This window comes from Platichthys flesus, chromosome 23 (assembly GCF_949316205.1).
Source record: "Platichthys flesus chromosome 23, fPlaFle2.1, whole genome shotgun sequence".
NCBI lineage: Eukaryota > Metazoa > Chordata > Actinopteri > Pleuronectiformes > Pleuronectidae > Platichthys > Platichthys flesus.
This window is the reverse complement of record NC_084967.1, coordinates 14466332-14492370: the sequence shown is the minus strand read 5'-3', so window position 1 is coordinate 14492370 and position 26039 is coordinate 14466332. Positions and strand designations below refer to the sequence as shown.

The window sequence follows — 26039 nt, the reverse complement described above, 5'->3', positions numbered from 1 at the left end:
GTTCCTCTTCAATCTGAGGTTCGACGATCGGCCGAACCCTCCTTTCCAGCACCTTGGAGTAGACCTTACCAGGGAGGCTGAGAAGTGTGATGCCCCGGTAATTGGCACACACTCTCTGGTCCCCCTTTTTGAACAGGGGAACCACCACCCCAGTTTGCCACTCCTTTGGCACTGTACCCGACTCCCACGCGATGTTGAATAGGCGTGTCAACCATGACAGCCCCTCAACACCCAGAGCCTTTAGCATTTCTGGCCGGATCTCATCAATCCCTGGGGCCTTGCCACTGCGGAGATGTTTGACCACCTCAGTGACCTCCACCAGGGAAATTGACGATGAAACACCATCAACCTCGAGCTCTGCCGGTGAATATATAATAATTGCAAATGCTCCGGAGCGAGTTTGTTGTGACGCGTCACCTCGTCCAGCCTCCGGTCGGTGCCCAGTGCCAACAGATTGTTGTACTCTCGCTCCAGAATCTGACGTGCCTGAGAGAAGAAGGACAAAATAAAAACACAATCAACTTGGCTTTCAGAGCGGGGGGGTTAGTTATAGCGTCATTTGCGCTGCATATCTATTTTATCCTCGTGTGGAGGAGCGGTGACGACTCGCGGGGCAGAGCGCCAGTGTGACAGTTGGCAGATCTGCGTGGTCTGATTTAGACCTCGCCGGCTTCTGAGGGATGATGACATGCTTCTATTTGTGGACTGGAGGTGGTGACAGAGGATATTTCGGTCCAGAATCAGCACCTTAAAAAAACTTCTCCCTCACTGTGAGGGGTTTATAACCCACCAGTCTGTAAAAGCTAAGGGAAATACAGATATTCTTTATTCTAAGTATCGAACCAGTATAGAATCCAGAATCAAATTGAATAAAAACATTTATGTGTCTTTAACAACTTGTACGCAGCCGCCATTATGGAGAAAAGTTTCATTTTCATCTTGAAATTAAATGAAATTCCTTCTCCTCCGGCACGGAGACAAACAATTAATTAATTAAACCGACATCAACTAGTTCCTACAAGGAAATCATCTCGTTTTCAAAATATCCCATTAAGTGGCTCTGCAGTTAACAGCCTCACGTACCTGAGTGTTTTGATTGGGGATCTGGAGGAGCAGGGCCAGGCTGGTGTAGTCAAAGTTGTCGTCCAGCGCCACCAGGGCCCCGTGCACGCCGCTCTCCAGCAGGATGTTGGCGTAGTCCCTCAGGCCGATGCTCTGCACCCAGCGGATCACCCGCTCGTTGCTCCACACCAGCACGTCTGCAGAGGATAAGAAAATCACATTTTAATCTCCCTCGTAGACATTTTCTTGATGTGCTTCGTCTTTGAGTCCTCTGGGTTCCACTGGCCTCTCATCTCATGCTGGCTGTGCTCCCGGCGTCTCTCCAGCTCCTTCCTGTCGTAGTTGAGCTTCTTCAGACCCATGATTCCGTACTGTAAACTTGTTCTGGCAACACAAAAGCAAAAAACACAATTAAAACTCCCTCATCCTCATATTTTACAGGCGTTAATTCTACTCTCTGAAATCCTTTTCTTTCTCAGACAGTCGCTCTGAGTCTACCTGTGGAAGCTGTCCACCATTTTGAGGTGCACCCTCAGGTCCTTCTTGGTGAGGTGGTCCAGCATGCGGGCGTCCACCAGGCACTCCATGAAGTAGCTGCGGTACTGAGGTAGTCCGAGACTGGGCAGCCACTCGTTCCCTATCCACTCGTGGTTCATGTCGCCGTAAGCCAGAGTCTGAGAGGAGGCGCACGTCAGGACACATTCAGAACCTCGGGAGAAAAACTCTGAATTGATGTGTGAGTAGAAAAAAGGGTTCTCCTACCTGTGCCCAGCTCCCCTCCTCAGAGTCTGATTTCTGGTTGAAACAGGACAAGACAAAAACAATGCCATGTGATCATTCTGTGACAAATCCTGCAGCTGAACCAAACCCACAACACAGTGCACGCTGAATTAATGGTTAAAGCCAATTTAAGCAGGGTGGGTTTTACATTTCCTACTGCCTGATATCTGCTGCACAACACTATAATGTTACCCGGTGTCCAGTTGGTCGTCTAACTTCTTTGTCTATAAGAAAACCAGACGACAGAAGAAAACTTTCCTTCTTCCCAAACCTTGAAATATCCACAAGCAGCTTTCAAGACACAGTAAATAGCTCGAGGTAACTGTTGAGTAGAGGGAGAAAGGAGAAGTAGCTCAAACCAAAATGGCCTCATGGGGCCTCTCTTACTCTCAGATGTTGTCCGACCCAACAGTTTGCATTTTTGGAAGAAAGGATCCTAATGGACTCAAAACCGTCGGTGGAAAAAAATGGTACAAGATTGGCCCTTTAGGTTTGTTGTTGCTGAAACCAGAGAGGAGGTTCAGAGAATCTCCCGGACGTCAATAATACATGTTGATCTCTAGGAGATGGCATTGAAATAGGGTAGTCAGTATAGGACAGCTTCTTACCCTCACTAGGATGGGAAAACCTAAATACTCTGGTTTTTCCTTTGTGTTCTTTTTTCTTCGGAAACAAATCCTGCATTTCACATCTAGCTTCTTCAAGGTGACTTATCAGAGCTGGATGTAAAGAGCTTGTAGAGATCTGCTGTATGTTTAAGTTTACTTTTTTGTTTGGGTTTTATCAGCTTAGTCAACAGGATCAAACTTATACTGAAACAATAAGGCTGTACATATATAGAGCTTGTGTGTATCCTTAAAAACAGCAGCGCTTCTAGGGACTACAGGGGCTCCAAGCAAAAGGAACCTGGGGGGCCTTTTATTGGACTAGAACCACCCCCCCCCCTTCACTGTCCGTACACATCAATAATAGTAAAGTGCTAAAGTTAAACTTCGATCTTCAACCAAACCTCTGAAGTTCTGATGTGTTTGTCAGAGGCCCCATGACGTGGGGCCTCGTTAGGAGGATTCTGACCCTGGTTTCGTTAATGAATTTAATGAATAATGAATCGGCCGCTCTTTGGGCCCTTCTCAGCAGCACCTCATTAAACAACAGGCTTCTACACCTAAACTAAATTCTTCCTTAAGTTTTAAAGTTGACTAGATCCACGTCCACAGGTCACCGTCAGGGTTAATCCAAAGCATGCCTCCTCAGTCGGTCACCACCGGGGTCCGGCTTCATTTAGTCCATTTAATATGCACACACACACACATGACTGGTAGAGAAGGGGTGAGGGGGTGAGGGACACAGGGGAACTGACCGTTTTAGAAGGGGCTGCCATGGTCTCCATCTCCTCATGGGTCAGCCATACATTGCCTGACGCCTACAGGGGGCAGAGCCCAAGTGACAGAGCAGCAGCAGCAGGGTTGGTAGTAGAGGTCCGGCAGGAGGGGCAAGCAGTGTTAAAGAAGAAGAGCAGCACCACTGTAAGCCAATAGTGTTAAAGCATCACAGTCAGATGACGACCTGGCCCCTGAACCCACCGGGGGTCAAAGGGCAAATACAGAGAAACAACAAAAAAAACACACAAACAGAGCCGGGCACGGGAAACAATCATCAGCTACACACTGTGCAGGACAAACACAGAGAACAAACGACAGAGGCCATGCACAACGACACAGAGCGGACGAGTTAGTACCGACAACGTCAACACACACACGTGAACAACACAAGTGTTCCTCTGCAGCTGGGAAGGTCCTTTGGCAAATTACAGAGAAACATCCTGGACTCTAGAGGTGTTAGCCAGGATGCTGTATTAATCTTTATCTGCCACTGAGGATAATTATGATCGTTGATTATTGACCAATTGTTAATGTCATAGAGAATTAAAAAAATCTAAAGCATTCATAGCTCACAGCAGTTATACCGTTATAATAAAAATAGACGGATATAAGACTGATCTCTAAAACATGGCGGCAAACTCCCGGAGTTCACAGATTTGTATTTTTTTGTAATTTGTGTGAATAACACTTTAAATACACATTCTACTATAATTATTCTCCACGTTGTTGTGTCATCACGGCGGCAGTCAAGATTCCAGAGATTGTAAATAAAGATGAACGACAAATTGCCCCCCCTGGTGGCTGGTTGCTGTAAAAGTCTGCCTCCTCCTCCATGTAAGTGGATGGGACATCAACCAAACAAAAAAAAGGAAGCTCAGGTCATTTTCACACTGATGTACAAGTGTTCATGTTTCTGTTTGGTATTGGTTTACATCCTGATTGACAGCTGGGACTGACTCACGATTGGTTGAGCTTGCGTATGGGCAGGACTTGGATACCGAGGCTCCACACCCTGATCACTCATAACAGAAATATCTTTGCTTCATGTTTCTATAGTGGGAGGAGGCAGAGACATGTCGTCCATCTTTTTTTGTACAGTCAATGGTATGACGAGGGGTTTCTGAACGAGCGCTTCCTTCCCCTCTCTCAGTTTCCTACTCGGGCAAACACTACGAGGTCGGTTAACTCGATTGTGACAACAGGCAGAAGCCCTGTCACGGTCGGGGGAGTTTGTCGCATGCTCTGTAATGAAAATTTCATGAGGTGGGGAAAGGGGAGCCAAGTGGCAGAGGAGAGGGGGAGATAAAGAGAGAGGGACACCGGGGAGGAGGGGGGAGAGAGAACCAGGAGCTTGTGAGTGATGGTGGCTTCATGCAGAGATGTGATTGTTAGAAAGAAAACTTCTCGGTTTATATATATATATATAAGAGCACAGAACGTGTCGTGGCTGTGATGGATGGTCTGTGCCCTCCAGTATGACAACAGGGAGCAACTGGAGAGCTACACACTGGTTTAATGTTTCATACACCAGACCGTCAGCGACTCCCAGTGTCATACATAAGCACCGACTGCGGGGATAAAAATACAATTATCACTGACACGTGGGCTTTTAATATTATTGTTATTACGTCGGCGGCGGTGCCCTTCACTTCCTGTCCCCCCCCCCCCCCCACACACACACGGGTGTCGCCCATGTGTGCGGGAGTCGTGCATGTGAGCAGAGAGGACGTTCAGTCGTGAAGACTTTTGACAGAGCTGCTTTGGAGGAAGAAGTTAAACTCTGTGGTTTACATTAAGCATGAAGAGGCTAAATTGTGACTTAATGGACCAGAACCTCTAAAGCAAACCAACTAAAGCAATTTTTAAACTCTTTTATTCAGAATAAACAAAGGAATCCATCTCAGGTATCACTGATTGACCTTGACCCTCCCTCACAAAGTTATTAACAATGTTATTGTCAATAAACAGAATCTGAAAAAGATTTTGGATCTTTAGGAGGTGGTAATGCTAAGCTAAGCTAATCAGGCCCTTATTGTAACATCTAAGTATTCTCTGAAAGACTCAATATAAACCTGTCCTTCCTCCAAATGACTTCTGTGTCTGGACGACTGAACCTTCTCTCTGTGTCCGTCACGTTTTTTTCCCCGTTGGACTCACGGTTCTGGAAGTGGGCGGGGCCGAGGGGCTGGTGAGGGAGACCATTTCCTGGATGGCCAGGCGCAGTTTGAGCCGGTGCAGCGGGTTGCTGATGCCGATCTCCCTCTGGATCTCCGTGTCGGAGAGCGCCGACATGATGGCGCCGCTCTTCACGTTGGCTCGACACGCCGCCACGTACCACGCCGGCATCCCCAACCACAGCTTCACCACACACAGGGGACGGGAAACAAGGGGGACAGGGAATGTAGTGTTTAGTTTATTCATTTATTCTAGACAAAGAAAACATTATGATTAAAGTGACATTTTGAAAGGAGTAGAAATGAAGTGTTAATATCCCTTCCTAATTAACATACCCTGGAAACACTGAATTCTTATAATCTAACATTAAAACAGTGTTATGTTGTTATAAAATACTTAAAGCTGGAAATATAGAACCATCAGGTGCATTCATCTCAACATTCATGTGGGAGATAAACGGGCTCATGATTTGGCTTGTGGGTGTACGTCCTCCTCTCAACACTAGGGGGCAGTAGTGTTTTTAGATGTTACCCCTGTCGTCTTCAAAACTCATCACAAGTTGTTAAGAGTACCATTTTGATTCATCACCAGTGAAGTTTGAACTCTCATTATTATATCGGCTCAATAATAAACTCAAAGAATGGAAGCAGAGCTGCGATTTGTCTTTTCTTACCTCCAGCCAGGCGACAACGGTGGGGCCGTCCCATTGGGCGAAAGGTAAACCCTTTCTCCTGGCATCCTCCAATAGCTCGTGTCTGAGGGCGGGACACAGAGGAGAGCAGGTGTGAGCACGTGTAACAGCCCATCGTCATAAACACACATTTAAAACCCACATCATCTTCATCCCTCATTCAACATCCTCATCCCTGCACAATGTGAAAACCTGCAGCAACACCGTGTGTGTCTGTACACACAACATGAGAGAGAGCAAGAGACTCACACACGTTTCATCTCACATGAAGAGCTGGACAGGGCATTGTTTTATCATTCATCCCTCGAGAAGGAAGCACACACACACAGACACACACTCAGACACACAAACACATCCTGATGTTATCATTGTCCCTGTCTCATATTTCTGTATTTTCCAAATTTAAGAAGAACACAATCAAATCCGGTGAAGATCATTTGTGCATTTGTCATGAATTTGAATTTTGAGAATCAAAATAAAAAAAATTTCAGGGCAGTGATCAGCTTTTAATTACTGTACGATGACAAATATAAGTTTCAGCTGTATCACAGGACGAATATTTAAATAATATCTGCCTGTGTTTTTGTGTACATGGTATCTGTGTCTGATTTATGTTTCTGTACGTGCCCTCCGAGTGCCCTGCTCGTATTTTCTATGTAAATTCTTTAAATCTACATATATATATATATATACATACACAAATGGCTGAAATTGTGTGTGTCCTCTCTTATCATAAACACAACACACACACACACACACCAGCAGGACACTGTGCTCCAGTAGCGGCTCAGTGAAGTCAGACACTTAACCGCTGCTCGGCTCATCCCAGTTCAGCCACTCAGGACTTATTCTGCTGAGAGAGATTTTTCTTTCGCTGCACTGTTACTTTGCAGCTTGTGAATAATGCAGCAGGGCAGCAAGTAACTTTTCCTCTCCTTTTCTGGGCTCTGCTCCACGTCCCCCCCCCCCTCACACCCCAGCAGGTGCTGAAGTGTAACTGGAGAAGGGAGATGTTTGTCTCGCCTTCACTTTCGAGAGCCGACCTGCTCGACACGATGCAAACTGCAGCTCATCGAGGACGAGCGGTGAATAGACGCTTGAATCCTCCCACACTCGCAGAAAGCTGACAATCAGGCCTGACAAGCCGAGGACACACTCACACCCACACACACAAACAATGCCACTTCTTATTCTATTTAGCGAACACATTTCATAACGGATAAAACAACAAAAACTGAGTCAACAACCCATTCCCTGAGTATGTTGTCAAAGATCTCGACAAATGGAAGGAGTGGGCTTTTCGTAATAACATGATAACAGGTAGCGCTCGCGGTGAAAGGCCACTTGGATACAGGTGACAGGAGAAACGTGTTCATCCAAACACAACCGGGCACATTCAGTGTCTATCGCCGGGCAGATAGCTCATGTTTTATGTTCAGGTCGGGTCTAATGCATGGAGAATTATACATCTGAACATTGCTGGGGGGGGGGGGGGGGGAGTAAGGACCAGTTATGATAAAATCATACAAACAAAAAACCACATTCCCATAACCAGAAAAATGCAGCTGGTTATTTCACACAAATAGAGAGAAAGACACGTATAAGGAGAGGAAGACATTCCGGGTTTGACAAATTGGACCCCAGTGTGTGTGTGTGTGTGTTTTTTTTTTTTTTTATAGCGGCGGCACATTCTCTGTCCAGCCAAGGATGCAGCTGCAGAAACTGAACTGTAGAAAGGGGGGGAAGAAACGTCTTCAGATGGGATATGAAGAAGGAAAGAAAGAAAGAAGAAAGCAATGGTGTTGTTAACAGCCATGGAGGAGAGAGAGAGAGAGAGAGAGAGAAAGAGAGAGATAAGTAGATAAAGAGACGTCAGCTTTGGCACTGGTCATTCAGGAGAGGAGGGGTTGGGGGGGTAGGGGAGGAGGGGGGTGGCGACAGGATGTGGCGGACAGACAGGAGAGATGGCAGACAGGGCGGTGTATGGCTGAGACAGTTTTCATTATCCAGGAGCTCAGTTTTCACATCCTCACAACTTACCCGCTTTTTGTAAGAGTCAGAGGGTGATGAGAGGGAGAGGAGGGGGAGGAGAGGAAGAGAGAGAGAGAGAGAGAGGGAGAGAGAGAGAGATAGAGAGAGAGAGAGAGAGAGAGAGAGAGAGAGCGACGGAGAGGGGGGAGACAAAAGTACACACATGTTAATGAGTTAATTGGCATTTTAAACCGCATGGATCTTGACAAAAAAAATAAAAACGCACACACTCGCACGCAGTCGCACACGTAGACGTCACAATGGAGGGCATTCGTTTTGCAGGAGCATCTGTAGACCAGTCCAAACACGTTGTCTTCTACAATGCAGTCCTGACCACGGCTTCGTGCAGCAAGAAGAAATGAGGAATGCACCGGAAACACAGCAAGGCCACGCCCTCTCCTCCCCCCCGCCCCTCGCCCCTCCATGACCTCACATTCAAATGCTCCGTTCACATTCACATATTTGTGGTTAAAGGGAGGAACACACAAAAAAAGCCCCACAATGAGACCACAGCGGTATCGATCGACCCCAGGATGCTGAAATGGAAACAGTGCAGGCAGCTGAATGGCATGCAGCGTGGAGGAGGCGCCAAGATGCAAGATGGCGGCGGCGGTGGGGCGGTGGGGGCGTGGCCTTAATCCCCGGACACTGCTATGAAGGAAGTCGGCGCGGTGGAAGAGGAAACAACACGTTTGTCAACATAGCGGACGAACAATACTCGCTATTGACCGACTACACCGGGGGGAGGGGGGGGGGCGGGGGGGGGAGTTATTGGTCATGACAAGTCAATGTGCACTTCGAGCAAATGACATCCATCATTTGGCACTGGGGCAAATGGGCAAGTGCACTCACACACTCTCTCACACGCACACACACACACACACACAAACACACAGACACACACACTCTGTCTGAAAGATAGAGAAAAGATATTCCCCCCCCCCCCCCCCGTGTTCTTTCTAGAGGGCAGAGCACCCCCGACCTGGCAGCGTGTTGGGAAACCACCTCCAAATTGACGAAGTAGCTTTGACAGATTAATCGTCTTCTCTGCTCGGGATCGATTCTCTGACTTTGTGCGTCTGAACACAGTGGAGCTGATCTCTGCTCCTGGATGCTGGTACCGGCTTCGGCTGCTCTACCGACCCGGCTCCCGGTGCTGTGGTGCTACATATGGTTAGAGCACAGCCATGTTCACGCACAGGAGGACGTGGACAGACGCTAAAAGCTACGATTAGTTTATTCTCCAGCCAGATGACCTCCAGACACGATTCTCCTAAATAGGATGAGCCACTATTTGAAGAGACTATACTGCCAGGGGGACATGTCTGTTCTGAGGACCACAGAGAAGGGGCGGGGGGGTCCACTTGAATGACAGCTTACTTCTTTTTCATCCTGCGGTCCTTCTCGGCCTGAGTCCCCAGCTTCCCCAGGCCCAGGTCCTGGCCGGCCATGTCCGGGTCCATCATGGTCGCTGATAAACAGAAGAACGCAGGTTGTTTTCAGACGTGCCACGTGAATACAGAGATATTCATAGAACCTCTACGAGCAGCACTCACCGTGCGGATCCACCATGACGTGTCTGTGTGCCATGTGAGCCATTCGGCCTTTCTCCTTCTTGCCGAACAGCCGCCCGATGGACGACTTGATGCCCTTCTTCTTGGGCTGCTTGTGGAGGGAGTCTTGGCTGCTGGCCACGCTGCTCAGGGCGCTGGCCTCGGCCTCCAGGGAGGCCACCATCCTGAGGACGAGCACGAGAGGACATGTCTGAGAGGCCGTTTCTCAAAAGGTCACAACGTGTTGATAGATGATGAAAACAGACGTCTCTCAGCCATTTAAACCTCCATGCTCCTGCCTCATACTGTTCTTTGCTCTACAGTTTCACGTTTCTAACCCGATGAGCTTATTCCTCCGTGCAGCTGACACCTACCCTCGTGCGTCGTTGTGCGAGGAGGCTGGCAGTGTGTGTGTCATTCGGACTGTGCGTGGCGTCGGAGGGGGGGATGTCTCACACTTGATGGTGGCCTTGTCCTCGTGGCCGTCCTCGTCCACCGCTGCAATCTGGGAGACGAGGACACACAGAAGAGAAAATACACCAAACATGAGTCTAATGAAGCATTTCTTATTTATCCAGTGAGGATAAAGAAGTCGTGGTGTAACGGTGTCATATTAAAAATCATGAGACGCACCTTTCTCCTGTGTTTCCTCAGATCACTGGGCTGTCGGATGTGAACAGGGAAAAGACAACCGTCAATATATCGTCACGTTAAAGAAGGGACAGACACGAATGAGAGACGATTGGCTCCTTGGTGTGAACATCATGAACCATTAGATGCTCGTGAGCCCTCAGCTGATTCCAGAGCATCAATTCACAGATCGATACCAGAGGGACGGACGCAGATTGGACAACAAATCTTTCCGACCGATCGATAATAAAATCACATTCCTTTTGAGAGACGCCTGGATAAAGACAAAGAGCTCATCCCCTCACATCCTGGGAGGTGGAGGCGGGTGGGAATATTTTTTATCTTTTCAGTCTTCCCCCCTTGTTGGGCTCATGTGAAGCGTTTGAGCCTCGGGTCATTGTAGAGAGGAACTCATCTGATTGTCTATTCTAAGAGACTCGTGTGTGTTAAATGTGTGTGTGTGTGTGTGTGTGTGCGTGTGTGATTGCCCCACCACCCTGTGACACCTGCATGATGACAGCTGACGGAGCAGAACACTCTCTGTTCACGACGTTTCTCTGCACGCAGTTTTAATGCAGCAAGTCTTCAAAGATTAATGTCTTTACTGTACAGCCGAGCGCGCAGAGAAACTGTAAACCTCAGACAGGAGAACGGAAGACCATGAAACATCTACTGATGAACTCTCCGACCCTATACTGTGATGTTTTTTAGCTCAAACTTCACGTCATAGTGTAACATGGCGTCAAAAAGCTCATAAAGAGCTCATAGCATATATACTGTAGCTCCTTAAATCCCCACAATCCAAATGGGTCTGAAGAAGAAACTGATATTCGGTCAGAACTCACCAGTGTCATGACCCCCATCCGCTCCATGTCCCGAGCAGGACTCCGGGGGTCGAGTTTGGGGGTGGAGTGTCCGCTGGGTGGGGAGGAGGAGGCCAGGGAGGAGGCGGTGGCCGAGGCAGTGATGGAGGCTCCGTGGTGGTGCATTCGGGCCAGGTTGAGCCCCTCCAGGCTGACGCTGGCCACGCGGTTCTCGATCTCCTCCGCCCGCAGCTCCGTGGACTCCTTCTCCTCCTGGATCAGCCTGGGGAGGAGGAGGAGGAGGAGGAGGAGGAGGAGGAGGAGGAGGAGGAGGAGGAGACGTGGTGAAAAGCTGCTGATGGGTTTGTTGCCTTGTGTGTTATTATTGTTAATATCTTTACTGGCTGAAATATAAATGATGCGATGTGGTGTTAAGCCGTGCATCATCCTGGATTAGACTGATCAGTGACACCATGACCGGGTTTGAACTACAAGAGGCTTTGGACGTGGATTCCTGGAGATTTGCATCTAATTCCAGTAAATGAGACAAACTAATTAAAGTCCACAGAGGGGCTGGAAGTCAGGGCATTCGTTTTTAACCCTTCCGCGGGTTCAGGCTCATTATTAGCAGAGAGCTCGGCAGGATCACTATCTGCCACCAGGTCTGAATTAAAGCTTCCTGACTCTTTGTCTCTGTAGATCAGTGAAGAGCAAACGACACATTAAGAAGCCTTAGAAATAAAGAACTCAGGGAAAATGTGCCCGAGGTTATGAATAAGTAGCAGTGCATAATTACAGCTTTAACAAGCAAGAGGCAGATCGCACTTCCAGAGACTCAGAGTGAAACTGTGTTCGCTCACTGATAAGAAATGTTATTTATTGACTTAAAGAAAAATGAAATGAGAATAAATAAGTCTAGAACATATGATCATAATGCTGCAGGTTGCTTTCTGCTTCTGGATGCTCTGACATTAATAAGTGTTATTTGATAGTAGAAGTACACATTTTGAAGCCAAGGATGTGGTGTAGAAGTACTGCAAAGATGTAATAATACTACATAGTAACACCTCAATGTCAGAAACATGAATCCCAAAGAGCTCAGCGGTCTTAAAACCACATCATGTGCTAAGTGGATTTGGAGCAAAATGGATCAGGAACACAATCAGCAAAGGAAGCAGATCACGTCTGGCGATGCAGATTTTTCATATTTTAAACTTTATACCGAATCTCCTTGTTGATGGCGTCCAGCTGCTCCTGCAGCATCATGGCCAGGGTTTGTGCGTCGGAGTGGCCGCCGGGCGAGAGCAGGTCCATGGAGCTGAACATCGTTTCCCTGTCGTCGTCGTCGATGTCCGACATCTCGGTGTCGCTCTCGAAGTGGTGACCGCCCAGAACGCCGAGCTGCTGGGAGCGCCACTCGTGCTCGCCCAGAGATTTGGCCTGAACAAGACAAACGAGGACAAACTATGAAGATCGTAGAATAGAAATAAACTGTAGAATCCTGTTTATGTAATATAAATTATTACAATTTTATGAACTCTTACATTCTCCTTTAAAATTTCTCTGAAATACACATTTTACAGCTGTGCTTTCTCCTAGTTCTCATCTGTTTTAATCATTTTATAATGTTTCATTTTAACTTCATGTTTTTACTGTTTTCTCATCTGTAACTTTACATATTTCTGTATCTGTAAAGTGAATTATTAGGCCAGGTACATTTATCTCCTCCAATATATTCTCTTCATATACTGAAAGTTAAAAGGGGCTTAAAACATTCTGATTCTGAAAAGGACAAGATGTTAAATCTGATTTTAGAAACCTTACCAAGGTTTAATTATTTGACCACACAAGTAACATTTCTCTCAGCAGTTTAATCTTTACAGCCTCAGGGTCGCGAGGTGAATTGTACGAGCTGCACCAACATGTATAACCAGTAAGAGTAGTAGAAGAAGAACAGCGATGGAGGGGCAGACACAACGGACCAGCGCCGCCTCACCTTGGTTTCACGCAGACCCATGCGACCTCTCCTCGGCCGGCGGATGACCTTGGCCGAGCGGTAGTGGTCTGACTGGGTTTCGGCCAGAGATCCCATAGAGAAGCGAAGCTCGGTGGACGTGTCCAGATGAGACCTGAGAGACAAGAGACACAGAGACGAGCGAGAGACACAGAATCTCGAGTCAAATTCAGGTTCAGATCCTAAAGGAGGATTTTGCTGACAGCCGTACCTCGACAGGCTGGGTTCTGTGAGGGAACCAGTCCTCAGTCTGAACTGGTCGATCTCCGATCTCAGTTTCTCAATCTCCTCTGCCAGATGCGTCTGCAAATAACAGGTTAACAACATGTCAGTGTGTGTGTGTGTGTGTGTTTGTGTGATTACAGTGCGTCAGCCAGCAGTCATTAGTGCATGTCAACAGTGTCGTGGCTCAGAGCTTGTGGACCTGATTAAATTCATATTGATGAAACTGACACTCTGATTCTCTCTCTGCTGCTTATGAAATTCATCTCATTAACCCCCCCACCCCCACCCCCCTCCCCGTGCGAGAGTAGGATTATGAATATTCAGCAGGAGGTTTATAAAAATGTAACTGACTCAAACAACCAACCTCATTATTTCCCAGTTAATAAAACCTGAATCAAGGCGACCTCGTGTGAAACGATGAGGAGAACATCAACCTACCTTTTCGTGGATGGAGTCCTCGTACTGTTTCCTGTAACCTTCCGAGTCCTGGATCAACACGTTCTGTGAGGAGCAGCAGGAGAAAGAAGAGGTGAGGAAAACCCAGCCCTGACATTTCAATGAAAGAACTGATCTATGTTCGTTTGTATGTTGAACCTTCTCCTCCAGAGCGGCCATTCTCTCCTTGAGGTGAAGCTGCAGACGCTCGTTGGACTCGGTGAGGAGTCGGTCCACCGTGTCCGACAGCCGCTTGTTGTGCTCCTCGTTCATCTTCTCTCGCTGTCGAGCCTGGAGCCAGACATGTAAAGATTTCAACATGATTATTATGATTATGCAGCAACAATTAAGCCCTTAGCTGTGCCAAATACAACAGGACAGACTTATTTTTAGTTGTATAATATTTTTTAAATGGCTAGAAGTATTGAAAACAAATTATTATGTCATAAAAAGCAGAGGAAGGCTAAAAGAACTGAGTAGAAAACATATGTTCAGATTTATATTCCCGTCAGTATCTCCCACCGCTGCTTTAAAAGACTGAATAATGTTGATCTCCCCCTGGTGGCTGGTTGCAGTAGAGGTCATGAACCCTGCCTCCTCCATGTTAGTGGGTTGGACATTGAGCAAACTAAAAAGTCAAATTTCACTGCAAATACAATTGTCTCAAAGACTTTTCTGTGTGTTATTCTTATCCCACTGATGTTTGTTCAAATGCTCATTTTAAATAGTTACTTGCATCTTTAAAAATGGTTTGAAACATCATGATTGACAGCTGAGACTCCAAATTACATCAGAAACCCAGAAGACTTATTTTTGAATAGCAAGAAAGAAGTCGTCCATCTTTATTTACACGCTATGTTTGTGAAAACTGTGTTTATCTCTGTAAAACGTGACCACGAACACGTGAAACCGTTCTATCAGCAGAGCGTGACAGAGAAATGATTTGGTGCAGTATAATCGGTGTGGCCGTGTCATCATGTCAAAGTTGCCTCAAGCTGTCACGCTCATCACCCGAGCGGCCGCCTGGTTAACGGTGGCTGGCACGACGCCTCCGCAGTGACTCACCCTCAGCAGCTCCTGGTTCTTCTCCTCCAGCTGGCACTCCAAGTGCCTCATGCGCTCCTCGATGCTCCCGTGACGCTCCTCCGCCTACACACGGATCACAGCATAGACAGAACAGAGAGAGGGTACGATGATCTGCCTTGTTTGTGACGGCCCAGAGGGCGACAACAACATAAAAACAACAACAACAATACAAAGCAGTGGCAACGACACCAGCCAAAGCCTCTACCCCAAACTCAAAGATGGAGATCTACTGTTTCAAGCATAACTGGAGAGAGAGAGAGAGACGGAGAGAGAGAGAGAGACGGAGAGAGAGAGCTGGTTGAAACAAAGAGTGACGAGAGGAAAGATGGAGAACGAGGCCACCAAAGGACAGAATGGAGGAGGAGGAGAGCCGCTCCAGCACTGCCAAGTATGAGCTCCAGCCAGAAGAGCCATGCAGCTGTCCTATGCTGGTAGAACAGCCAGAGCAGAGTCCCAGTAAACACGCTCGCCACACAACACTCCATGGATGAATGGACTCTGCTCCCTGCAGGAGTCGGCAGTAGCTGTGATGCCCTGTGGGTCTACCTTCCTAAGAATGGAGTTCATGTCTTGGAGTTTAGCTTCCATAACAAAGTGATAATCATCGGGGGAGGAAGAGGAGCTGGAGTCGGACTAGGTGGCCGAGGAAGAGGAGAGGGACACGTTGAAACGTCATGACACAACACACCATGTGCACACACAACAAATCTAGAGACGAGGGCAAGTGTCAGAATGTGGCAACATCACGTGTGTTGATATATGTGCGTGTGTGTGTTTTTATCTTCCTACCTTTGTGAGGGCCGCTATCCGCTGGGCCAGTTCGGCCTCGACCTCCGGCAGCGTCTCGGCCTTCCTCATGGTCTGCTGGAGCTTCTGTTCGGCCAGCTCCAACCTCTCCTGGAGCTGCCGGTTCTTCTCCTCCATCTGCACAGAGGCAACATCAGAAGGAGGGATGTGACGGAGCAGTGAAGAGGTGTCACAGTAAACTCACTAACTAGAAAGCTGTGTCCATATGAATCGAGTTTCATTTCTCCAGCCCATATTCAGAAATCACAGTTTGTCTTATAGGATGTAAACAAGCTCCGAAAATGTGCATTAATCAAAATGACGGGAGAAGAAGTTGTGTAGCAGATTAAAAATGTACTTCTACAAATAAAGGTCTGGTTCTCAAACGAGTCAGTGGAGCTGGTGTAAAGATACAGCATTCACTTTCACTGTGAACCTCTTCACTCTCTTTTCCTGCCGAAGTCTCCCGGTGGGAAACAGAACCACAGATTTCCGTCTCCAGCAGGAGAAAGCGGCCGTTGGCAGTTTGCCTCGACCCGTCTTTGGAAATAGCAGCGTGACAGTGAGAATAGCAGCAGCTCTGCACTCGCCAAGAATGACGGAGGCAACTTTTGCTCAGCGGATAACAACGATCGGCCTGATTTTCACATTCAGAAACAGCACTTGCCATTAAGAGGGAAATCAAAATGCCCCTGAAAGCACCGGGGCCTGGCTGCTCAGTCTCCGGCGATTAGACCGGAGAGGGCTGGAGCTGTGTCGTGTTGTGTGTCACTTATATTTTGTTGTTTGAAGCAGGACAGAGTGTATTTGTTGCACCATCCTCCACAAGCTGCCCTCCTGTCCGCGTTCTTTCATCTGTAGCCTCCAGCCGCCGAACTACTCATCCTCAAACATCAGTGAGGAAGAGTGCTTTGTGTGGTGGCAGGAGTCCAACGTCTTCAGATGTGATTTCTGGACGTGTTTAATTCCTGATCTCGAGAGGTCATGAACTTATCTTTGCTCTTTGCTCTAAGCTGGATGTGTCCGAGCAACAAGTGGACAAGTTGGTGCCAAGGAGACAAATTCCAGGTTCATAATGTGGATTTGTGTTATTACTTGACACTTTCCTCAAACTGTCCACTGCTGCAGCTCCTCTTTTCAGCCTCTGTCTGAAACACTTTGTTCTTCTTCTTTGTTCAGTTTGAGTTGGAACCAGCGACAAGGTGCATTACTGCCTCCTACTGGATCTACTTCTTCTACTCTCAGAGTCTGACTAACCTTCTTCTTCTTCTTCTTCTCGACTTTGAACTTTGAACTTTGCAGAACTTTTACACACACAAACAAACCTACATGACAAACTACAGGAAACAAAACTGAATAAACATCACATGTGTCCTTTAGGGGATCGTTGCTCGGTGGCTACTTCCTTTGCTCCTGCGTCTCGTGGTGTCTCCGACTTCTTCTGCTCACGTTAATGTGAAATTCTTTCCTCTCCCTCCAGGGCTCAGCTGGTGCTCGAGCTCGGTGCTCATGAAAACGTCACTCAGCTTTGTATGGCCGGGCAATTTATCTATCTTCAAAAGGAGAATGAATCTGCTCCATGGTTTGATCGGATCATTCAGCGTTACATCAATTACGAGGACGGGACCGAGCCGAATGCATCTGCTCAGAGTAAACAGGGTGAACTCCTCAGAGTTCCTTCCCCGGCAGTAATTTCCTCCGACATTAACTGACACAATGTCAAGAGCTTCTCTCCGTGGAGCAGCTCCGACACAACCGGCTGCACGCAGGCTTCATTCTCCTGGATCCAGTTGAACTGATGGAGAACGTTTGGCCCAAGATCCCAAATCCTGGAAACAAGAAACGCAGATTCTGCCGAACCGGTCAGACCCATTACCGACCTGTCTGAGGAACGCCTCCTTGTTGGCCAGCTCGTTCTCCAGTTTGTCGTTGATGTCGTGCACCGAGGTCGACTCCCGCTGGGCGCTCAGGTAGCGTTTCTCCAGCGTGACGATCCGCTCCTCCATGTCTTCCTTTTGACACATGGCCTGCACACACACATGCACACGGACACAAACAAGCAATGTGAGAACATCTCAGGTTCAGCAAAACACACCAAGCATGAGAGTGATCTTCAATATTTGTAATCTAAGCTTCGTCTTGAATTTCAGCTCTTTTTGGTCACAGATCTTTTTAGATAGAGTTTTTATAATGTTAGCAAAATCTCAAAGCACTTTACACTGTTTGTCACAGTTCGGTGTTTTGCCCGGGACTTAAGAAGACGGGGATCGAACCATTGACATTCAAGTTAGCGGACAGCCGATCCACAAATAAAAAACCACAGAACAACATTACACACACGCACACGAGTAACCTGCAGAGAGCTGAATACAGAGCAGCTGTAATAACATGCAGCCGCTCTGATGAGACCACGTTCTCCAGCCCCACAATCACTGCTCCGGCCCGTTAGCAATCAATACTGATCTCAGCTCAGAGCTTGTTTTTGTGTACAGTCCACTTCAGAGGCATTCACCTCACATATACAAGTATTGAGTGGGCTCATGATTGCTCGTTATTTCCAGTTTAACACACAAACATTCATATTTGTCTGTGAAAGTGGCTTCCAGCCGGCTGGTTACCTGCTTATATGTATATATAGTTTATTCATAACATGCACCTGCTTGTGTTTGATTGTTTCACCATAAAGAATCTATACATCTATTTATTTGTACTCAAATAAAGCAGTTTGCATTGATTTGCATTAAATTGTGTGTGTGTGTGTTTGTGTGTGTTAGTGTGTGTATGTGTGTGTGAGACTCATAGAGACACAGAGGGAGGGAGATTGTGAGTGTCGGATGCTAATAGAAGCTTTTTTTAAGCCGCCGCTTTCTTTGATGTGTCCCTTGCGACTGTTTTTCCCTTTGCAAATATGTGAAAGTGTGTGTTTGAGCGAGGTTGTGTGTGTTGTGTAACCTCTTTGATGTCCCTCTGGTACTTGATGTTCATCTCCTCCGACTTGATGAGGTCCTTGCGGGCGGTCTCCAGCTCCTGCTCCACCTCGGAGACCCGCGAGGAGAGCGAGGACATGCGCTCCTTCATCTGGGCCAGCTCGTAGTTCTGCTTCTCCAGCAGGTCCTGCAGCTCCACCACCTGACTCGCCTCGTGGGCCGACTCCAGGGCGCCGTTGGACAGGCGCTGGGGGGGGGGGGGGAGAGAAAGCAAAGACTAATTAAGGGCAATCAACGCTCTCTTATCTGAATCTAAGGAAGAAAGTATAAAGGAGTCAAGAAAATCAAAGAAGACTGAAATCATGTATATAAATTCAGGTTTGTGTTATTGTCTAGAATTAGTGGATCTTAAATTTCATGGATTATTGTCTTGTTGTCGTTTAGTGTTTTGTAAACTCATAAAAACTGAGCAGCATTTGATGTAGGTCACTTCAGAGTTTAAATAAAAATCAAATAAAGAAAGCATGTGTCTTCCAATACCGGGGTTTCAACCTCACAGGCACTAAAGATTAAACAAATCCACTTCCAGGAAAAGACGTTCTGTGAAATCAGTAAAAATGTTTATACGTTATCCAGATTAAAAAACTGAACCAGATGGAAAAACGATCTTCTGATTTCCCATCATGCACTGGTTTCTGAAGTGGGCTTTGACAAATCAGGTCCCGCTCCCACTTGAGAAGAAATTTGTCCTTCTGAGATTCAGGGTTCAGCCGCTCGAGGCTTCGGTTCTTTTCTCTGCTTAGATTTTTTTGGGAGAAATTGCTTGGACGCTCACATTAGTGATATGATGAGGTTGTGCTGGGTTCACTCTGCATGAGGTAGATTATTGAGGGGAGGGGGGGGAAGGGGGGACAGAGAGACTCAAATCACACAGGGTCGAGTACAACGTCAGAAAACAGAAAACAACTTTAGAATAAATAAACACAGTTGCCTCAATTTTATTAATATCCATAATCCAAGACAGAAAGAATTCTTCCCTTCCACTACGTTTCATGGAAATCTGTTCAGTAGACACATCACATCCTTGACGAGAGTAGAAAGTAACTCAGGTCCAGAGTAAATTAATTCATAGGGCGAGTGAGAGGCAATGAGTCTAATCCACGATATGAAAAATGAAAGTGGCAGCAGCACCGAGCCTCATGTGTCAGTCGGCATCAGCTGCTTATCAGGGAGATCCAGGTCTGTGCTGAGGGTCTGTGAGCTCCTCGGGTCAACATGCACTTCAGGAGCTGACTCCTCCCCCCCCCTCGCGCTGACCCTTCCCACCTGTCACATCAGCCTCCCGGTGATGGGGTGGGGGGTGGGGGGTGGGGGGGTGGGGGGGGGGGGGGCGTTCTGCACATCAGCTCTGTCACTCCGCTCCCCCCGGCCCACGTCTGACTGCGGTGACATTGAATAACTGAGCCCTGCCGTCTGGCGACAAGGTTACAGGGCTGTCAGTCCGCTCACCGGAGGAAATACTCACCGCAGCAGTTTAAGCATGAGCTCAATTTTCTCTCTGCAAACTTCCAACGCAAACATTCTCCTCGTTTTATCTTCACACACCCGAGCAAACGATGGCCGACTCCTCGTCAGAGTCTGGACGCACACGTTTCATCTTCTCATCTCCACACAGGTCTCCTCTGTGAGACGGGCTCAGGGGGTTGCATGTTTGCCTGATATCGAAACAGCATCGCATCATGTAAGGGAACGTGGCTGCTGTGACCCCCCCCCCCCCCCACGACTTTAAATTAATAATCAAAAAGGGTGTGTGGGGGGGGGGGATTTGTATTCAGCTATGCAGATCCACGCGTGCTCCTGCATGAGAAGAGGAGCCGAGGTCACAGCGAGAGCGCCCTCCTCCCCCTCAGGAGTCCCACAGAGCTAAATGTGTGTCATCAAAACCTGTCAATAAATGTTGTGTTGTTTGAATAACAAGTGTGTTTGTGCTGATGATTACAGCAGCGGGGGGGGAATACTGTACACGTATCACAATAGAAGCCAGCGATGGAGACGAAACAACGACCTCTGATGCTGAATGTTTGAGATCAGGGTAGAAAAGGCATGTGAATCATGTGTAATGCTCTTCCTCTTCCTCTTCCTCTTCGATCTCAGTTGCTCACCTTGCTGTGGACTTTCTGCTGGGCGTCACTTCCGTCCAGGAGGTCGTCTGCTCCATCCCCAGACGCCACCTTCCTCTGGATGTGAGCATTCTGTTCCCGTAAGGCCACAATCTGCAGGACGGGGGGGAAAGTGCAGCGAGGTGAGAACTCAAAGCTCAGGAAACTGGACTTTCTCCAGTTTCCTGAGCTTTAAAGTCGTTGATCAGTTATGAAATTTTGATTACATTGCATATTTTATTCGCATCTTATCATTTCATCTTGATTCCTGCTCTTTCCTGCTGTGCACCATTCTCCAAACCTCCTTAAAAATGAGCTCAAAAGCATCAACACATGATAAACACATCCGCCCTCAGCTATGAACTCATATTCAACTCGTTTCCTTCTTGTAGAAAACGAGTGAGCACCTCTTTAGGAATCTTAACATGGAAACATGTGAGCAGCGACACGATCACTATAATCATCACGTCCTCTGGACCTCGAGTCTCGTGGCGTCATACTCCTGTCCCAGTTCTGACGGACGACAACAGTAATTAACTTCTCGTCTTGACACTGTGTGATTATCACTCTCCTCGCGACGGGGTAGAGAAAGACAGGTAATGCCTCCGGGACTGGGCTGACACATGTACTTGTAAACCAGTGGGGGGGGGGGGGGGGACCCAAACACATGCACAGATATGCAAAGGCACACTCATGCAGGTAGGTAAATGTCACCTCTGCTTTTGATCCATCTGGTGCAGAACACACAGAGCAGTGAGTGACCATCTACAGCGCTCGGGGAGCAGATGTTGGGGAGTAAGGTGCCTTGCTCAGGGGCACTAGACAGGGTAGGGAGAATCCTCTTAGATTTTTGGACAGATCAATCCAGGTTCGTCTTTTTGCTGTTTCTCCGTGGAGTTGAACCAGAGACGAACCAGAGAGCTTCTCTGCCCATAGTCCAAGTTTCTGCCACTAGACCACCGCCTCTCATGTCAATGATTTTCCTCGAGAAAGGACCGGACAGGACGCATGCATCAGGATCTACTTATCTCTCCTCAGCACCTCTGTGATGAAGGAGGAGGGAGGGATGGGCTGAATGTTGAGGAGGGATGGAGGAGGGATGGACAGAAGGGGGGGGGGGGGGTTCCAAAGATGGATGTTGTCAAGGTGAGAGCTGTGGACGTGCAGGAGGCCGGTGCACCACGTTTAAATTGTGATCGATCATGCGCTTTATAGATACACACACACAAACACACACACATGATATCGACTGAGATTAAAACTCTTATCCTGATATTATTTTTGACCAAATCATCAGCTTTAGAGTATAATCTGCTCAAAATGTGGATTAATATTCATTATCCTCTATAAATAAAACAGTCAGAGAGTTTCCGACACATTCAGTTTCTTGTAAACACTTCTGACTGCAGCAGGTCAAAGGTCGTCGGTTTCATCAGGCTCTTTGCTGTTGTCTCTACCCCCCCGGCAGCCAGAGAGGGACTGGTACCAGTGCTCCGTTCCAAATCAATTACCGGTTCCCCGGCTCGCAGCAGCTCCCGGCTCCCAGGAGCCTCCGAGGTGTGGACATTTCTATTCCACCTCCTTCCCTCTAATCACTCATCCACTCGCCCGCCCTGACACGTGTGAGGCGTGTTAACCGTTTAGGAGCCCCGGCCGTGCACATGTGCAGCCATGTCTTTCTGACCTGGTCTTCAAAGTGTCACAGATGTTTGTCAGGGAGGAGAAGAGGAGCTTTAAGGAGCCAGATGTCTGTCACCTTTCTTTTAAAAAACTGTTCTTTCTCTCTCTCTCTCTCTCTCTCTCACAGATCTTAAAGCTCCTCACTACCTGTCCGTCCACTCAGCTCCCCACCGCTCCCCCCCCCCCCCCTTCGTCCCTCCTCTGCCCCTCTTCTCTCAGACCTTCAGTGTGGGCCTGAGTGTCTGACCGGCTGTGAAGCACCAGCCTGAGGGCTTCTTCTCACCCCGTCTGCAGAGTGACAGCAGCTCTGGCACATCGGAGTCTTATTCTCCTTTTTATCTTTAGAACAGCCGCTGTCCAAATCTAACGATTGAACTCTATTATAACGTTTGTTATCTTGTGGTGATTCTTACCTCCTGATTGTTTGCTGTAAGCTCCTCCTCCAAGACGGACACCCTCTCCAGTGACACCCGTAGTCTCTCCCTGACCTGAAACCCAGAACAAACACAGACACACATCAGCAGCTGCTTGTAAATCTGTGTTCTCCACATGTTCTGTATTTTGCTCTCAGGTTGGTGACACAGCTCCTTTTCTCACAGTTTAAATTCTCAGTCTGGGCCGTCAGGGATGAACAGAGCAGAGAGAAAAGAAAGAAAAAGGAAAGAGTGTCTGCTCCCAAAGCAGCGACATGAAGCTGGTATTGCTTTTAAAGCACCAGTTGCTGGGAGGAGATTCCCCTCCTCCTCTTCCTCCCCTCCTCCTTCGCTCGTCGCCTGTGAACTCAGATCATGTTTGGTCACTGCTGCTGCGATCGAGCATTTACTTGCACCGCATGGCGACCGTGCACCATCGCTGTTGTTAGCCGGATTAGAAGTTAGCCGTGGGTCTGGGGGTGCGATGGGACCCCCACCTCCATGGGACAGCTTTCAGTCCCTCGCCAGTGGAGAGGCTGTGGCCATGATGGTTATTAACGGGAGCGGCTCAATGGAGAACAGGAGCGGCGGTGATAACGCCCGGGGGACAGAGGTCATACATGTGTAAGCTGGTAGGAGGCAGGTGAAATGATGGTGGGGACCAGTGGAGGCTCAAACCATCGAGTGATACCAGGAGGACGCTGCAGTGCCAATGTCTTTCACGTTTAGGATAAGCTGGTCAATCCATCAATAACTCAAGAGACATATTGAGACTTCTATGTGTGCTGTTACTTGGAAAAGTTAACATGATTTATCTTATGTTCAGGAAACACATCACTCTCCTCAGACTGTCCATTGCTGCAGCTCCTCTGTTCAGCCTCTGTCTGAAACACTTGGTTTTAGCTCTTAGCCCTCAGACTGGATGCTACTCACCTTCTCATCGAGGGCTTTGTGGTGTTCAAACAGGGACTTGAGAGCTTTGAGGACCTCGACCTCGCTGGAGACTCCCGAGGGCGACTGAGCCTGACGCTTGACCACCGTCATGCGCAGCGACCGCTCGTGTCTGGACACCAGACACTCCAGATGTTCCAGCAGGAGCTGAGGACACAGAGATCACTGTCAACATCATCATCATAACATCATGGCCTGGTTTGACTTTTTATTTTGTTCCACAACCCGTCCACGAACAGGGAGGAGTTCGGGTCGATGATCTCTCCTGCAGCCAGCCCCCAGGGGGCAGTGAAGAGGCTTTGGCTGCAGTGTTGTCGTCCATCTTCATATTCAGTCCATGTCCTTGTCCCCAACTACCAGTATAGTTACCTCAGCTCCTCAGTCGGCTCACTGCCCACACATGCCTTCCAACATTCATTAAAACCTTCCAGACACCAGAACCGAGCTTAATTAAAGTTTGCCTGGTAATTGCCCTTCTGAGGATTGGAGGTGATAATAAAGTGAGACAGTGAGAATGACTCTGTCCCTGTTTCTTTGCACCTCCCTCTCCTCCTCCTCCTGCCTCCACACCCAGAGAGAGACGGTGCAGGGGGGGGGGGGGGGGGCAGAGGCTCTTATCTGTTCACAGCAGAACAGCAGAGTCTGCTTGCTGCTTCGGAAAGGAAAATAAATACTTGTCATTGAAGATACGGGACATCAGCCCCAAGAAATGAAGCTGATCCACTAATGTCTCCAGTTGCCGGAGACGCTGTGAAGTGGACGCAGAGCAGAGTTTGGACGTCTCACTGTTTTGCAGGCGTCCACGTGAAGCTGTGGAACAAGTGGGGAGACCGAATGTGGGGAGCTAATGAGTTGTGTCTGGGCATCGGAAGCACACTGTGCTGCATGGCTGCTCCGGAGCTTCTGCAGCCGGAAGAACCCGGAACCCACCAGATAGCTTAAGCTTCCTCTGGACGCCGTCTATCACAGAGCGCAGCAGGTTTTTCAGGGGTTTAATTTGTACACAGCAGCTGACATAGAGAATTTGGAGCAAGTTGGGAAAGTTTGCCCAAGTTTGCCGTGGAGGATGCATTTGGAATAATCCAGCATCATCCTTACCTTGAATTTTTCTTATTTCAAGTTTCCTGGCTGAACATTGGAGATAAACTCTGTTTCAGTGGCAGAAGTTAGACTGGATGAGCATAGAGGGTTTAGTGAAATGTCGTCCTCACCCGGGTGTTGTTCCTCTCCGCCTTGAGCTCAGAGATCTCCTCCTCCTTCTCCAGCAGGTTCTCCCTGCAGGCGTTCAGCTCCTTGGTCAGCGCCGCAAACTCCTGCACAACAACAACACACACAAGGGAGGAGAGAGGGTCAGCATCACACTCTGCAGCAGCACTGCATTGTGTAGTGACGCAATACTTCAAAAAACAGCCGAGCTCGGCAGACGTTTGCTGGGAAGTAAAAATACAACAACAACAACAACATGTACAAACTGTTCTTGATAAAGAGGATTGGCTCGATGCACTGGTGCAGGTGAAGTGGGATTTAAACCCACGGTGCCGAGCGGCGGGACCACAGAGGCCTGCTGTGCCGCCTGTGCAGTCGTACGACAAACTGAGCACGACACGGTGAGCGACAGCTGAGGAGCAGCAGGTGTCGAGGCCGCGTCTGGTTTCAGTCGCACAAACATTCCACAGAGACGGATGTAAGCTCACAGTCCTGAGGTTAACTCTGTTTGGTAAATTCGGGGAAGCTCGGAGAGATGGAGAAAATAAGAGGTTGAGACATGTAATGTGGCAGAGGAGGAGAAGAGGAGGGACACAGGGGGGGGGATAAGGAGGAGAAGCAGACGTTGGATGACAAGAGAAGAAGAAGAGGAATGAGAAGAATGATAATAAGAGAATGTGAAGGAGCAGAGGATGTAGAATGAGGAAGAGAAGAGGAGAAGGTCAGCAGGTGGAAAAATCCCACAGTAAATTTATTTGACAGTTGCATTAATACTTTAAGGCAAAAAAATATTATTGAATAATTATCTTGCGACAGGTCGGGCTGTTGTACGCTACTTCCCACGATGCCTTGTGGGAAACGATAAGTGCACTACATCGGAAAAATGGTGAATTCTCTATATAGAGCACTATAGCTTCATTATTCTACAACAGGAGGAAGTGGAGACCTGTCATCCATCTTTATATAACATCCATGGTCTGCACCCAAAGGATTTGACATGTTTCTGCTTTAAAACAGCTTTTTGGACAGAAATTGAAAGCAACACAAACT

At 47.9% G+C, this 26039-nt stretch overlaps 1 protein-coding gene across 5 annotated transcripts in view; it reads right to left on the bottom strand.

Moving 5' to 3' along the window:
• Nucleotides 1-25096, bottom strand: part of ppfia2 (PTPRF interacting protein alpha 2) — a 29277-nt gene extending 4181 nt beyond the window's left edge. For 4 of the 5 annotated variants that reach the window (XM_062383170.1, XM_062383172.1, XM_062383171.1 and 1 more), the window contains exons 1-26: nucleotides 24995-25096; nucleotides 23766-23930; nucleotides 22833-22907; nucleotides 20743-20853; nucleotides 18606-18827; nucleotides 17534-17680; nucleotides 15657-15791; nucleotides 14847-14930; nucleotides 13941-14072; nucleotides 13785-13847; nucleotides 13333-13424; nucleotides 13104-13236; nucleotides 12330-12547; nucleotides 11150-11390; nucleotides 10308-10337; nucleotides 10049-10179; nucleotides 9678-9859; nucleotides 9502-9592; nucleotides 6073-6154; nucleotides 5382-5582; nucleotides 3203-3265; nucleotides 1825-1857; nucleotides 1561-1736; nucleotides 1349-1446; nucleotides 1084-1259; nucleotides 418-486 (exon numbers count right to left, since the gene is read on the bottom strand). In XM_062383170.1, coding sequence (XP_062239154.1) covers nucleotides 418-486; nucleotides 1084-1259; nucleotides 1349-1446; nucleotides 1561-1736; nucleotides 1825-1857; nucleotides 3203-3265; nucleotides 5382-5582; nucleotides 6073-6154; nucleotides 9502-9592; nucleotides 9678-9859; nucleotides 10049-10179; nucleotides 10308-10337; nucleotides 11150-11390; nucleotides 12330-12547; nucleotides 13104-13236; nucleotides 13333-13424; nucleotides 13785-13847; nucleotides 13941-14072; nucleotides 14847-14930; nucleotides 15657-15791; nucleotides 17534-17680; nucleotides 18606-18827; nucleotides 20743-20853; nucleotides 22833-22907; nucleotides 23766-23876 — 3096 coding nt within the window. In that variant the 5' untranslated portion in view covers nucleotides 23877-23930; nucleotides 24995-25096. The remainder of the gene's footprint in view (nucleotides 1-417; nucleotides 487-1083; nucleotides 1260-1348; nucleotides 1447-1560; nucleotides 1737-1824; nucleotides 1858-3202; nucleotides 3266-5381; nucleotides 5583-6072; nucleotides 6155-9501; nucleotides 9593-9677; nucleotides 9860-10048; nucleotides 10180-10307; nucleotides 10338-11149; nucleotides 11391-12329; nucleotides 12548-13103; nucleotides 13237-13332; nucleotides 13425-13784; nucleotides 13848-13940; nucleotides 14073-14846; nucleotides 14931-15656; nucleotides 15792-17533; nucleotides 17681-18605; nucleotides 18828-20742; nucleotides 20854-22832; nucleotides 22908-23765; nucleotides 23931-24994) is intronic. The other variant, XM_062383173.1, reaches the window with a different exon arrangement.
• Between the last annotated feature and the right edge of the window lie 943 nt (nucleotides 25097-26039).